Genomic DNA, 12,267 nt, shown 5'->3' on the forward strand with positions numbered 1-12,267 from the left:
CTGACCGACTCATGTCACTCCGGCTCCCCATCAACAACAAGGATTTTACCACTATTGTTAGTGTGTATGCCCCAACCATGCAGGCCGACATCGGAGTTAAGGAGGCTTTCTATAGCGATCTGCACAACCTTCTACAGCGCGTCGACACCCAGGACAAGCTCCTCATCATGGGAGATTTCAACGCCAGAGTGGGCCGCGACTCTGATGTATGGAAGGACGTGCTAGGGAAACATGGCATAAGCAACTGTAATGACAATGGCCGCCTACTGCTGGAGTTCTGCTCTGCACATGACTTGACGCTCACCAACAGCCTGTTCCAACAGAAAGAGAGATTCAAAGCAACCTGGAGACACCCACGCTCCAAACACTGGGACCTTCTGGACTATGTTCTGACACGACAGCGTGATAGAAGAGACGTACTACATACCAGGGTGATGCCTAGCGCTGATTGCTATACAGATCATCGCTTGGTCCGTTCCAAGATTGCTTTCACTTTCAAGCCCCCTCCTAAGAAGAAAGGCCCACAGTTTAAGAAGCTACAAGTCCACAAGCTGCAAGACATAGACACAAAAATGGAGTTCCAGGCCAAACTAGAGGAGAGACTGGGTGGAGAAGAAGGCCTGCCTGACGACCCTGAACAACAGTGGATGAGATTAAAGACCATCCTTCAGGAGACGGCAGCAGAAGTAGTGGGCTTCTCAGCCAGGAAAAATAAAGACTGGTTTGATGAGTCTGATGCACAGATCCAGGAACTACTAAAAAAGAAACGTGCATGCCACAAGACTCTTAGCTAAACCTGATGACCACTCTGTGAAGACAGCTTACAGAAATGCCTGCTCCATACTGCAAAGCAAGCTCCGCATACTGCAGAACGACTGGTGGCTAGCTTTTGCGGAGAAGACACAACAACATGCCGATGCCGGAGACATGCGCTCCTTTTATGAAGCCCTTAAGACCATCCATGGGCCAGCATATCAAGTGCAAGCACCCCTGCGCTCCTCAAACGGCTCCACCCTTATGACGGACAAGGAAACCATTATGCAGCGTTGGTCAGAACACTTTGAAAACCTCTTCAGTGACAAGCGCATTGTGCAAGAGTCATCAATCGAGAAGATTCCCCAGGTGGAGGTGAAATGGGAACTTGATGACCCCCCAACACTTGAAGAGATCCAAAAGGCCACCATGCAGCTGAATCCAGGGAAGTCTCCTGGCATAGATGGCATCCCAGCAGAGGTGTACCAAAATGGAGGTGAGGCAGTCCTCGACAAGCTTCAGATTCTCTTCTCCAGCTGCTGGGAAAAGGGAATGGTTCCACATGACCTTCGGGATGCGGTCATTGTCTCCCTGTACAAGAACAAGGGCGACAAGTCCGACTGTTCTAATTACCAGGGCATCACTCTCCTCTCAATAGCAGGTAAGATTTTGGCTCAAGTGCTGCTCAATAGGCTTACCCCTACCATAGCGCATGAAAATACTCCCGAGAGTCAGTGCAGATTTCAGGCCAACAGGGGAACCACCGACATGATCTTCGTCCTGAGACAGATCCAGGAGAAGTGCAGAGAACAGAACATGGCCCTTTATGCAGCCTTCATAGACCTAACCAAGGCTTTTGACACAGCCAGTCATGAGGGTTTGTGGAAGATTCTTGCACGCCTTGGCTGCCCTCCAAAGCTCCTCACCATCATCTGCCAGCTGCATGAAGGCCAGATGGGACAAGTGAAGTACAACGGGACTCTGTCCGGCAGCTTCCCCATCTCAAATGGCGTCAAACAAGGTTGCATCCTCACGCCCACTCTGTTCTCCATCTTCTTCAGCATGATGCTACGTGAGGCCAAAGAAGACTTGACAGACGGCATCTATATCTGCTTCAGAACCGACGGAAGTCTGTTTAACTTGCGGCGCCTTCTGTCCCACACTAAGATCACAGAACAGCTAATCATGGAGCTGCTCTTCACAGATGACTGCGCCCTCGTCGCCCATACGGAGCAAGCCTTGCAGCACATTGTCAACTGTTTTGCTGAAGGAGCAAGAGTCTTCGGCCTCACCATCAGCCTGAGAAAGACAGAAGTGCTATATCAACCGGTCCCCCATACAACATATACCCCACCCCAACATCGAGGGTACCAGCCTAAATGCAGTAGAGCACTTCACGTATCTCGGTAGTGTTATCTCAAATGACGCATCTGTTGCCAAGGTCCTAGACAGTCGCCTTGCCAAGGCCAGCAGTTCTTTTGGGTCGACTCTCTAAGAAAGTCTGGCAGAATCATGCACTGCGCCTTTCCACAAAAGTGCAGGTCTACAGAGCCATTGTGGTCCCTACCCTCCTGTATGGAGCTGAAACCTGGGTTCTGTATCGCGAGCAGATCAGATTACTGGAACGCTTTCATCAGCGTTGTCTCCGAAATATCTTCGGGATCAAGTGGCAGGACTACGTCTCAAATGAGGACATCCTTACCAGAGCCAAATTGCCCAGCATGGAGTCTATTATACTAAAACAACAACTTCGTTGGGCAGGTCACGTAGCCAGGATGGATGATACACGCATGCCGAAATTAATTCTCTTTGGCGAGCTCAAGGAAGGGAGACGAAACCAAGGGGACCCCAAAAAGCGCTATAAGGACCAGCTGAAGAAACAGCTCTCCCTTGCAGGCATTCAGCATCAGTCATGGCAGCATCTAGCTACAGATAGACTCAGCTGGCGTTCCAGCATCAAATCCGCCAGCCTGAAGTTTGAGGCAGAAAGAAGTGAGGCCTTACGCCAGAAGCATCAAAGACAGAAAGAGCAGGCAGCAGCACAAGCCCAGCCTACTCAAGTGTTCATTTTCCCCAAGTGTAACAGGTCTTGTGCATCCCGCATCGGACTTTTCAGCCAGCAGAGGGCTTGTAGAAAATAAACTTAAAAAAAAGGCCTTCCCACTATCCTCGCAAGCGAGGAAACTGCCAACAACAACAATTATCTGAAACAAGATATAAAAACCATAATACACCAGATAAAATACAAACTAAAAATAATTCACAATTTTACAACCAGTCCAGTTTTTGATAAAACAGCTGATCCAGCAAAATTGTTGTCCTCTAAGTTTTTCATGTAGTTAAGCAAGATATGTTTAGCTCGGGACTTAAAGGACTCTTAGTGTCTGGGTGTTTTTGTATTTTTTTTTTTTTTACAGAAAGAGGTAGATCATTCCATAGTTTTATACAACAATATTAATAAGTATGCAGTCCCTAAGTTTTCACACTAGGAAAAGAGTGGGACAAATTACATCTGTGAATATAACCATACCAACCCAATCTCATGCCAGTTTGCAATGTGTCACATTTTCGTGACTATCATGAAATTAATTTGTGATGGTAACACGAAATTCGGGGTGACACACGGAGGACCATGGGGGTTAGTGTGGTCAATATTTAGTGCTGACAACTGCCACAGGAAAAGCAAAGGTCATCATTTCCCATGTCTCTCTTCCAGGCTGTAAGCTCAAAATGTAGACGATGAACTATGAAGAGAAGAGAGAAGGGAGAAAGGTGATCCTTAAATCCAGATTTCAGTCAGCATTTCTTTTAAGTAACTCTTAATTAAGAGTTACTTTTTTCTGATGTCACATATAGGAAAACAAACTATTTTTAATCAGTTGATTATGACCAAAGAGCTGGCACACCCCCCCCCCCCCAAACAAGCAAAACCAGTTCATCACCTCCACCCATGGCGAAATCACCTGTATTATTTATTTATTTGTATAATCACGATTCTGTGTTCTGATTAAAAATGTATCAAAATCTTTAATTTTGATACATTTTGCCATTTCTGACTGTATCAAGAAGTGTCATTATGACATCACAAACGTTTCATTCTCACATCACTGCTGGCCTGCCATATGATGTCACAAAAAAAAGGTGCCAGTGTTAGTTACTGCATGGGGTAATATACTAGATCACAAGTTCCCTTTTGTTGCTCCTGTACATGACTATCGTTAAAGAGAAATTTTTAAAAATCAGTTTTAATTTACAAAAGAGACACCAAAACTCCCTCCCCATCTTTTTTTAAAGTATTTCAGCTAACTTTGCCAGTTTTTTTACGTTAAAAAGCAAGTGGTAGCCATAAAGGTTATTAAAAAAGCGTGATGTTTACTGTTGATTTCACAATCATTTTGTCCACTCCCTCGCGAGTGAAACTTAATGGGGGCGTGTAACTCACTGCTTCTGTGGAATGTGAAACCTTCGCCGAATTAAAACTCACCCTCTCATTATTTTTCATGTTGAAGCAGATCAACTTTTAGAATAAAAGTGGTGACAAAAACTTACATATCTGCTGATGAGGGTCCCCAGGGTGCTAAAATCCATCCCCATCCTTCTTTTCTTCTTCTTTCTGGCTGACTTTGTTGTCCGGGTTAGCTTCTTTCTCCTTCTTTCTCCATGACTTTTTGTCTCATTTCTTTTCCTACTCAAGTGTGCCGTGAAAAAGCCTGTGCGGAGCAGCAGGAGGAGCGGCTTTAATGGTACTTTTTTAGGAGTTCCCACAGGCACCGACTCGCTCCTCCTGCCGGACCGGCTCGCGCTCGCTCCCTGTGCGCGTGTAATCTACTCGCCTCGCGCTCGCCGCGGCCAAATGAGCTTTTCTTCTTTCATCTACGTCACGGGGGAGCCAGGTGGTGGTGGAGGTGAGCGCATGCGCACTCAGGCGTTTTGGGCGCGTAATCGATTGGATGTTTCGGTTAATTAGCCGATTGATCTGTTTGCGCGCGACGGGGACCTCACGTGCAAAATGTGCGCGTGCGAGCCCTGGTTGAGCGCGCGCAGATCCCCAAAGTGGTGCTGTCCGTCCAGTTAGTGCTGAAGTTAGAAGAAATTAATTTCCACAAAAACATATAAATTATTTTTTTTTAGCAATTAAGTGTTAATTTGTTAAATAAACCGATGAGGGGAAAAGCTGAGGTCATGATATTACAATAAAACACTGCAATAAAAACAATAAAATATTGTGAGAAAAAAAAACTCATTCTATTGCAACTAAAATCACAATATTAAGGTGAAAACCCCTGCTACAATATTTAGTGAGTTATTAATAACTAGGGTGGCTCTAGATTGGGTAGTGTTTATAAAACAGGTAGCTGGCATTTTTCAAGGGTGGTAATAAATAATAAAGCTTTTATAATGAGTTAGAATGGGGTGTGAGTCCAGAATGTTTCTAGAACGTTAGACCTCAACCATCTTTAGAAGCACTCAACCCTTTTTATTTCCTGTTAATTATGCATTTTTTAAATGTTAATTTACTGTCTTAATGTATTTATAAATTGTTTAGGTTATCATATGCACACTATTATTTTTTTTTATTCTATTTTGTCATTTGATTTTTAAATGGACTACAATTGAAATAAGTGTTTTCATTTTCTTGTGTCATTCATGTATTTGCAACATATTTACAGTTATATTATGTACTTACATTGATCTTACTAAATAAAATCACTCACCGCACTCACACTTTTGATATTAAAGATGAAGTACCACCTCTTGATAGATTGGTGTGTGAGTCTAGAATGTAGTTAACCACATCCATTGTTCAGTAGTGTTAGCTAATATCTGTAGCTTCTCCAAAATTATTAGTCCTAATGTTTCATTTTTGCAGCATTCATCCTTGACCCAAAATACATAAGCATGCCAAACGGAAAACGTCTCCAGTTTCTCTGTGATTAACATCTCTCTCACACACACACACACACACACACACACACACACACACACACACACACACACACACACACACACACACACACACACACACACACACACACACTGTTTTGTCTTTCTGCATTCTGCTGCAAGCAGGTACTTCTAATTTGAGACATGCACAAACAGAGACAGTGGCAGAAGACATCAAACACACTACAGTTTTCACTCATGGTACCGGCAACATGAAACTTAACTAAACTGACTAAACCAATTCAACTACAAAAACAAAATAATTCAATAACATTAACAACACTGTTAAACTAACATGAACCACAATAACAACATTTGAAATCCCAAAACACCGAACTCCTATGTTGCATTGCAACAAACTTCCATTGTTTATTGGTTAGCTAAAACTGCTAATTTCTCCAAAAATATTTGTCCGATCAACTTTCAGTTTTCACAGCATTCATCTTTGACCCAAAATACATAAGCATATCAAACAGCAAATGTCAACTTTCCCCAGTTCTGGCGTGATTGAAGCCATTCACAGACACACACACCTGCTGTTACAAATAAATTCATAATATTAAGAGAAAAAGTGTGCACAAAATTTAATGGGAAATTAAAGTTTGCAGAAAATATTTTGCCATTTACTTTAAGACTATTGCCTTAAAAATATAGAACTTATTACTTTATGAATCAAGAAATAATCTGTAAAACTGCTGAGGGATAAAGTTGAGGTCATAATATTACAATAAGATATTACAATAAACTCAGTAGAATAATACTGTAAAAAAAATAAACAAGTCCTCTTGTTGCAAATAAAGTCACAGTATTAATAGGAAAGTGATGCTACTACATTTAATGAGTAATTAATAGATTGTTGGAAATAATCTGAGATGTAATCTGAGATGAGACTACTAACTTAAAAATCTAGAAATAATAACTTTATGAATCAAGAATTAATTTATTAAACAAACTACTGAGCTCATGATTTAATGAGTAATTTATGTTTTGGAGATTTTACTATTCAATATTATAACACATTTTTGAAAAGACAACTGAATAATTGCTATTTTCTCTCTCTCTCTCTCTCTCTCTCTCTCTCTCTCTCTCTCTCTCTCTCTCTCTCTATATATATATATATATATATATATATACAGTTCAAAAAATCGCTATAATAAGAGGGGTGACATGCTGCAAAATTGAAGTTGTAATATTTTAAGAAAAATGCTATCTTTAAAAATGCTCTATTAATCTTTTTTTTTTGTTTTGTTTTTAGAAAAGCGTCATAAAATAAGAATTTCTGAATATTTTGAGACATTAGTCACACTTATTGTTATAAACTTTTTCTGTTTTGAGAATAAAGTCCAGTTGTTACAAGATCGTGATCGTATTTTAATGCTATGAAATATTATTCCACATGAAATGATTTCAGGAATTGATTAAAGGATTTGTCAGAAAAATTCAACAAGATTATTTTAAAAAAATAAAAACATTAGAAAAACTAAAGGAATCCTTCTGACATCTGGAGTACATTTCTTCTAAACATATATATTGTTTTTTTTATTATTATTATTATTATTATTAAATTCTGAAAACATTTATATAAATTATTAATTGTTAATGAGGTCAGATGGGCCAGAACCATTGTTATTTCACTATGTTTCAAGACGGAAATGTTTTCACTCATATGTTCGTCTTGGTTTTCTGGGGATGCTTTTCGGCGGGTCCTGCTGAAACATCGGTGTCAAGCTAACGTACTAAGCATCACTGTTTTGGATTACTACTTTCAAAATAAAATCTAAAAAGGAGGTTTTCAAAAAGTTGTAGAGCAGATTGTCAACAATCTCAGATTTTAATGTCCTTTGCATATTACTTACCAATACCTCTAATTGTGTATAGTTATTGGATTACCGCATATTTTGAATATTTTGAAAATTTCATAAAGTTTATCATATGTTTGTTTGGTTGTTTGTTGTTTTTTTTTAGACTGGAATACATACATGGTAGAAAACCATCCTATGTATAAAACATAATCAACTTTCATATTTGAACTTTGCTAGGAACTTGTAATGATTTTTTTTTTTTTTTTTTTTTTTGCATATGATTTCCTGATATTATCAATGGAATAAGTAATTGTAAAATGTATAGATTTTTAAAATGGTTGAAAATATTACAACACAACGTCTGGCATAGTAAATCTATGCGGTAATAAGTTCCAGTTTTGTATTGCTTTATCTTTTTATTTCAGACTCGTGTTACTCAAGGCGAAACGCGATAGTATTATGCTTTTACTTTGAAATAATTACTTCCTCATTCTGTCATATTTTTGTTGTTCGTGCTAACTTGATGCAACGTGTGAAAATGGCGTTGATCGGACTGCCAGACCGGAGTTAACGTTTGTTCGTAATATCCCGCACCATTTATCCTGTTATTGAGCATCACACGAAGTGTTGCCCACGGACGCCATGGCGAGTTTGGATCAGAAATCGCCCAACGTGCTTCTCCAAAGCCTGTGCTGCAGGATCACGGGGAAAAGCGAAGGTACAAGGCTAGCGTGCTCCAAGCTAGTGAAGAGCACAGCAAGCGACACATCTCATTCACTGAAATGTCATTTTAACGTTGATGATCTTAACCTCTGTGTAGGGGTCATCTAACACTTATTGCAAACATACGACAGATTTAATGCCTTTTTTGACGAATCCGGCTTATCAGTTTACTGCCAGGCTCCACATTTTATCATAATAATTTTAACTTTTAACCGTTCCCGCCGGCTTCACCACAGTGCCTTTCATTAGCGATATGTTCTCGACAAAAAGTTGAAAATTTGGCCATATAGTACAGTTTGATCTCTTAGATACAACACCGAACTGAAGAACGTATATTGTTAATTTCGTCACCACGCCGAGACTGGCTGTCCAATAAAATTGCTATTTAATAAAATGTCAGATTGGTTTTTGTGTGTGTGTGTGTGTGTGTGTGTGTGTGTGTGTGTGTGTGTGTGTGTGTGTGTGTAAAAAACTAAGAGTTTGGTGTTGCGCGGCTAGCACCTCTTTCTCCACATCCTGATAAAAAGCTTCATGAATCATCCTGCTGTCAATATGCCTCTCACACTCGTCACCTGTTTGTAATCTTGCTAGCACCACACTGTTTTTTTTTTTTTTTTTTTTTTTTTTTGCTGCATTTGTTGTGTCTTGCTGGCTGCAGGCCCCTGCAGGTTAGCACACTGAAACATCATCAACCTAAAGATCCAGTTTTCAAACACTTTGGCAGGATTGCACCTTTAATCCCTCAATGAAAGACACCAAATTTTTGCACTTGATCAGTTCTGACAGCAATACTTTGTTGCTCTGTCATGTGTGATGCTGTTAAGTACCCTTATTTTTGTGCCATTAATTTATACCTTTGTCACTTTTTGCACAGTATCAAAAAGTATTTGAAAAAATGTGTCTGGAATCAGACTTTTACTGAATGCTTGTTTCTGCTGTTATTCGTACAGTCAAAATAAGTGATTTAGAATTACTTCACAACTTTGAAAAGAAATATTCCATATTAGATTTGAATGTTGATTAGATCAAGTGTGTATGATGTAAAATAGTATGCAAGTACATAAATTAGAGATTTTTTTTCATTTTTTTTAATTAAAATATTTGTATGTAGTAACTTTATAATCTTTATATTTGTTTTTGTAGCACTGAGGGACATGTGCAATTTTGTTGTATCCAATATACAGTGACAATAAAGACTTAAGTAAATTGAATTGTTTCAGTAACTTAATGTGCAACTGCTGCATTAGTTTGTTTTTTTGTTTTTTTAGTCAGTAAAAAAAATTACATGCTTTTTCACTTATAGAGAGGTTAAATTCCTGAATGTTGATTGGAATTAATACTACAAATTAAGAGTTTTTGAGGGATCTTGGTGGTTAACACACAAACGGAGTCCCCCACAAAAAAAAAACAATCTACTCAGTTTCAGTGTTTGTCTGTTTGAAAATTTCAATAATGCCTAGTTATTTTTGTGTTTTATTTCTCCAGCTGAAGTTGCCCACCAGTTCCAGTACGCGGTGCGAGTCATTGGCAGCAACTACGCCCCAACTATTGAACGAGATGAGTTTCTGGTGTCAGAGAAGATCAAGAAAGAATGTAAGTGGCAATGAAAGAAGCACGCTTATGGGAAGTATTACTGCTGGAACAGAGGATAAAGACATCAAAGCTTACACACTGGAACAACATGAGCTTGAAAGGAAGTATTTTATTTTATTATTATTATTATTTTTAATAATCTACAGAAATTTAAACCTAAATGGAAGGTCACTTGTATACAATTCTGTAGCTATTATTTCATGGTTTAGGCTTGGAAACATCTGTTCTCCTGCCCAGAAAGAAGACCAGAGCTCCCTCTTACTACAACCCCAATTCCAATGAAGTTGGGACGTTGTGTGAAATGTAAATAAAAACAGAATACAATGATTTACAAATCCTCTTCAACCTATGTTCAATTGAATATGCCACAAAGATAAGATATTTAATGTTCAAACTGATAGATTTTTTTGTTTTTGTGCAAATATTTGCTCATTTTGAAATAGATGCCTGTAACATATTTCAAAAAAGCTGGGACAGGGGCAACAAAAGACTGGGAAAGTTGATGAATGCTCAAAGAACACCTGTTTGGAACATTTCACAGGTGAACAGGTTAATTGGAAACAGGTGAGTGTTATTATTGGGTATAAAAGGAGCATTCCCAAAAGGTTCAGCCGTTCACAAGCAAAGATGGGGTGAGGATCACCACTTTATGAACAACTGCATGAAAAAAATAGTCCAACGGTTTAAGAACAATGTTACTCAACATTCAATTGCAAAAACAAAGTTTATCAGTTTGAACATGAAATATGTTGTCTTTGTGGTGTGTTCAATTGACTATAGGTTGAAGAAGATTTGCAAATCATTGTATCTGTGTTTATTTACATTTTACACAACGTCCCAACTTCATTGGAATTCGGGTTGTAATTTAGCTTATTACTGGCCATTTTGAGGGGTTAAGTTAACAACCCTGCGTTGAAAACAAATGGTGCCAAATGTCCTTTTCTGAAGGATGAATAGATCAGACAGGGTCATAAGTATTTGTACAGTGACTCGCTGTGACTGTGTAATCTTAGTTCTGTCCACAGTGGAGTTGAAATGAAACAGTTTTGTAGTCTAGACTTTCAGGTTTAATTCACGAAGAAGAAATATCGCCCTTAGGCTCGAAGCCGCCTCTTATCCCCAGATTCTGTAACATGAAGTGGATGAGAGTGTACAAGTTCTCTTGGCAGAGATGCCAATCCAACACAGGTTACATCCCCAGCCAAGGCGGATACCCATTTATGGCTAGGTGGACTGAGACAATGCAAATTAAGGTCCAGTCCCAATACCCTCCGTTTGCCCTTCCATTGGGTGTTGGGAATGTGCCCAAGTGTCTTGTCCAGGAAAACAGGTGTCATGAGTGCAGGCCAGCACTTTCTTCACTGATCTACCTGCTCTACTACTGCTACTCTATTTTAATTCATGGGGCTCATCAAAAATACTATATCAAACCTTTAGGAATTAAAACCAGTATTACTGGTTTTGCACTATAGGACCCCTTTCCAAAACTGCCCCTTCACAGTTAAAACCTGAATGAAGAACATAATCATAGATTTTACCATCTTAACAAATCTGTGGCTGTGTTTAATTAACGTGTGTTCAAGCTTAAATGAGCACAACGCAAAAGTCTGCTGAGTCACACAACATAGTCACCATTTAACAGTATTTCCACGGCTGCTAACGTATGTCTTTGTGTGAAAATGACTTTATATCCAGTTGCATCTAGAAGAAAAAAGTATTTAGCAGGTGTTTTGACTCACATGTTGAGCGAAGCAGAACAGGAAATAATCAGTCTCAGTGCTGCAGTGCTGATCAAAGCAGTGGATGTGACAAAATGATTGATTTCCAAATTTATGGATATTTAACACTATTTTGGTTATTTTGTTGGCTTTATTTTTCAACAGCATCACAAAAAAAACTGTGGCTTTAAAGGTAGAGCCCGACCGATATATCGGCCGGCCGATATTATCGGTCGATATAAGCCCTTTTCAAAGTACTCACTATCGGCCGAAATTTTGCCGATAGAATGCCGATAATTTCTCATAAACAGAACAGTTACTGAAATAATGTTTGTCGGTAATTTAAAATGTCCTTGCACCGTTTGTCCAGTAGATGGAGCTCTGACTCCATTCAACTGAGAGCTGCTTACACCCCTGCTTAAATGTGTTCCCCCTGTAGTTCGCCGTCACACTGCACTGTTCGGCTGACAAAAACATACAAGTAAGTTTATAAGGATGTTGTTTGTAATAACTTTGCGATTACATTCACCCCACATTTCTCCCATTTCAGTTCAACTCAGTTTGATTAACTCAGTTTATGTGGTAACGTGTCAAATGTGCTTCATTGCGTCTGTCACACTTTTTATTAATCCCACGTTGTGTAGACCATATTTGTAGTATGAAAAACTTTCGTTTACTGCTAAGAGGTTGAAACATTCAGATTCACTGGTCGTCCGGAAGGGTTCTGGGAATTA

General features: G+C 39.3%; 2 protein-coding genes across 8 annotated transcripts in view; one reads left to right on the forward strand and one right to left on the reverse strand.

Annotated features, from left to right (window-relative positions):
* atp11a (ATPase phospholipid transporting 11A) overlaps positions 1-4,714 on the reverse strand; it is a 129,286-nt gene extending 124,572 nt beyond the window's left edge. For 6 of the 7 annotated variants that reach the window (XM_034177574.1, XM_034177582.1, XM_034177559.1 and 3 more), the window contains exon 1: positions 4,303-4,714. In XM_034177574.1, the coding sequence (XP_034033465.1) occupies positions 4,303-4,347 (45 nt within the window). In that variant the 5' untranslated portion in view covers positions 4,348-4,714. The remainder of the gene's footprint in view (positions 1-4,302) is intronic. The other variant, XM_034177565.1, reaches the window with a different exon arrangement.
* A 3,281-nt stretch (positions 4,715-7,995) lies between these two features.
* tubgcp3 (tubulin, gamma complex associated protein 3) overlaps positions 7,996-12,267 on the forward strand; it is a 44,613-nt gene continuing 40,341 nt past the window's right edge. Inside the window, exons 1-2 of the mRNA XM_034177619.1 lie at positions 7,996-8,217; positions 9,708-9,815. Of these exons, the coding sequence (XP_034033510.1) occupies positions 8,142-8,217; positions 9,708-9,815 (184 nt within the window). The 5' untranslated portion in view covers positions 7,996-8,141. The remainder of the gene's footprint in view (positions 8,218-9,707; positions 9,816-12,267) is intronic.

Source organism: Thalassophryne amazonica, chromosome 1, assembly GCF_902500255.1.
Source record: "Thalassophryne amazonica chromosome 1, fThaAma1.1, whole genome shotgun sequence".
Classification (NCBI taxonomy): Eukaryota; Metazoa; Chordata; class Actinopteri; order Batrachoidiformes; family Batrachoididae; genus Thalassophryne; species Thalassophryne amazonica.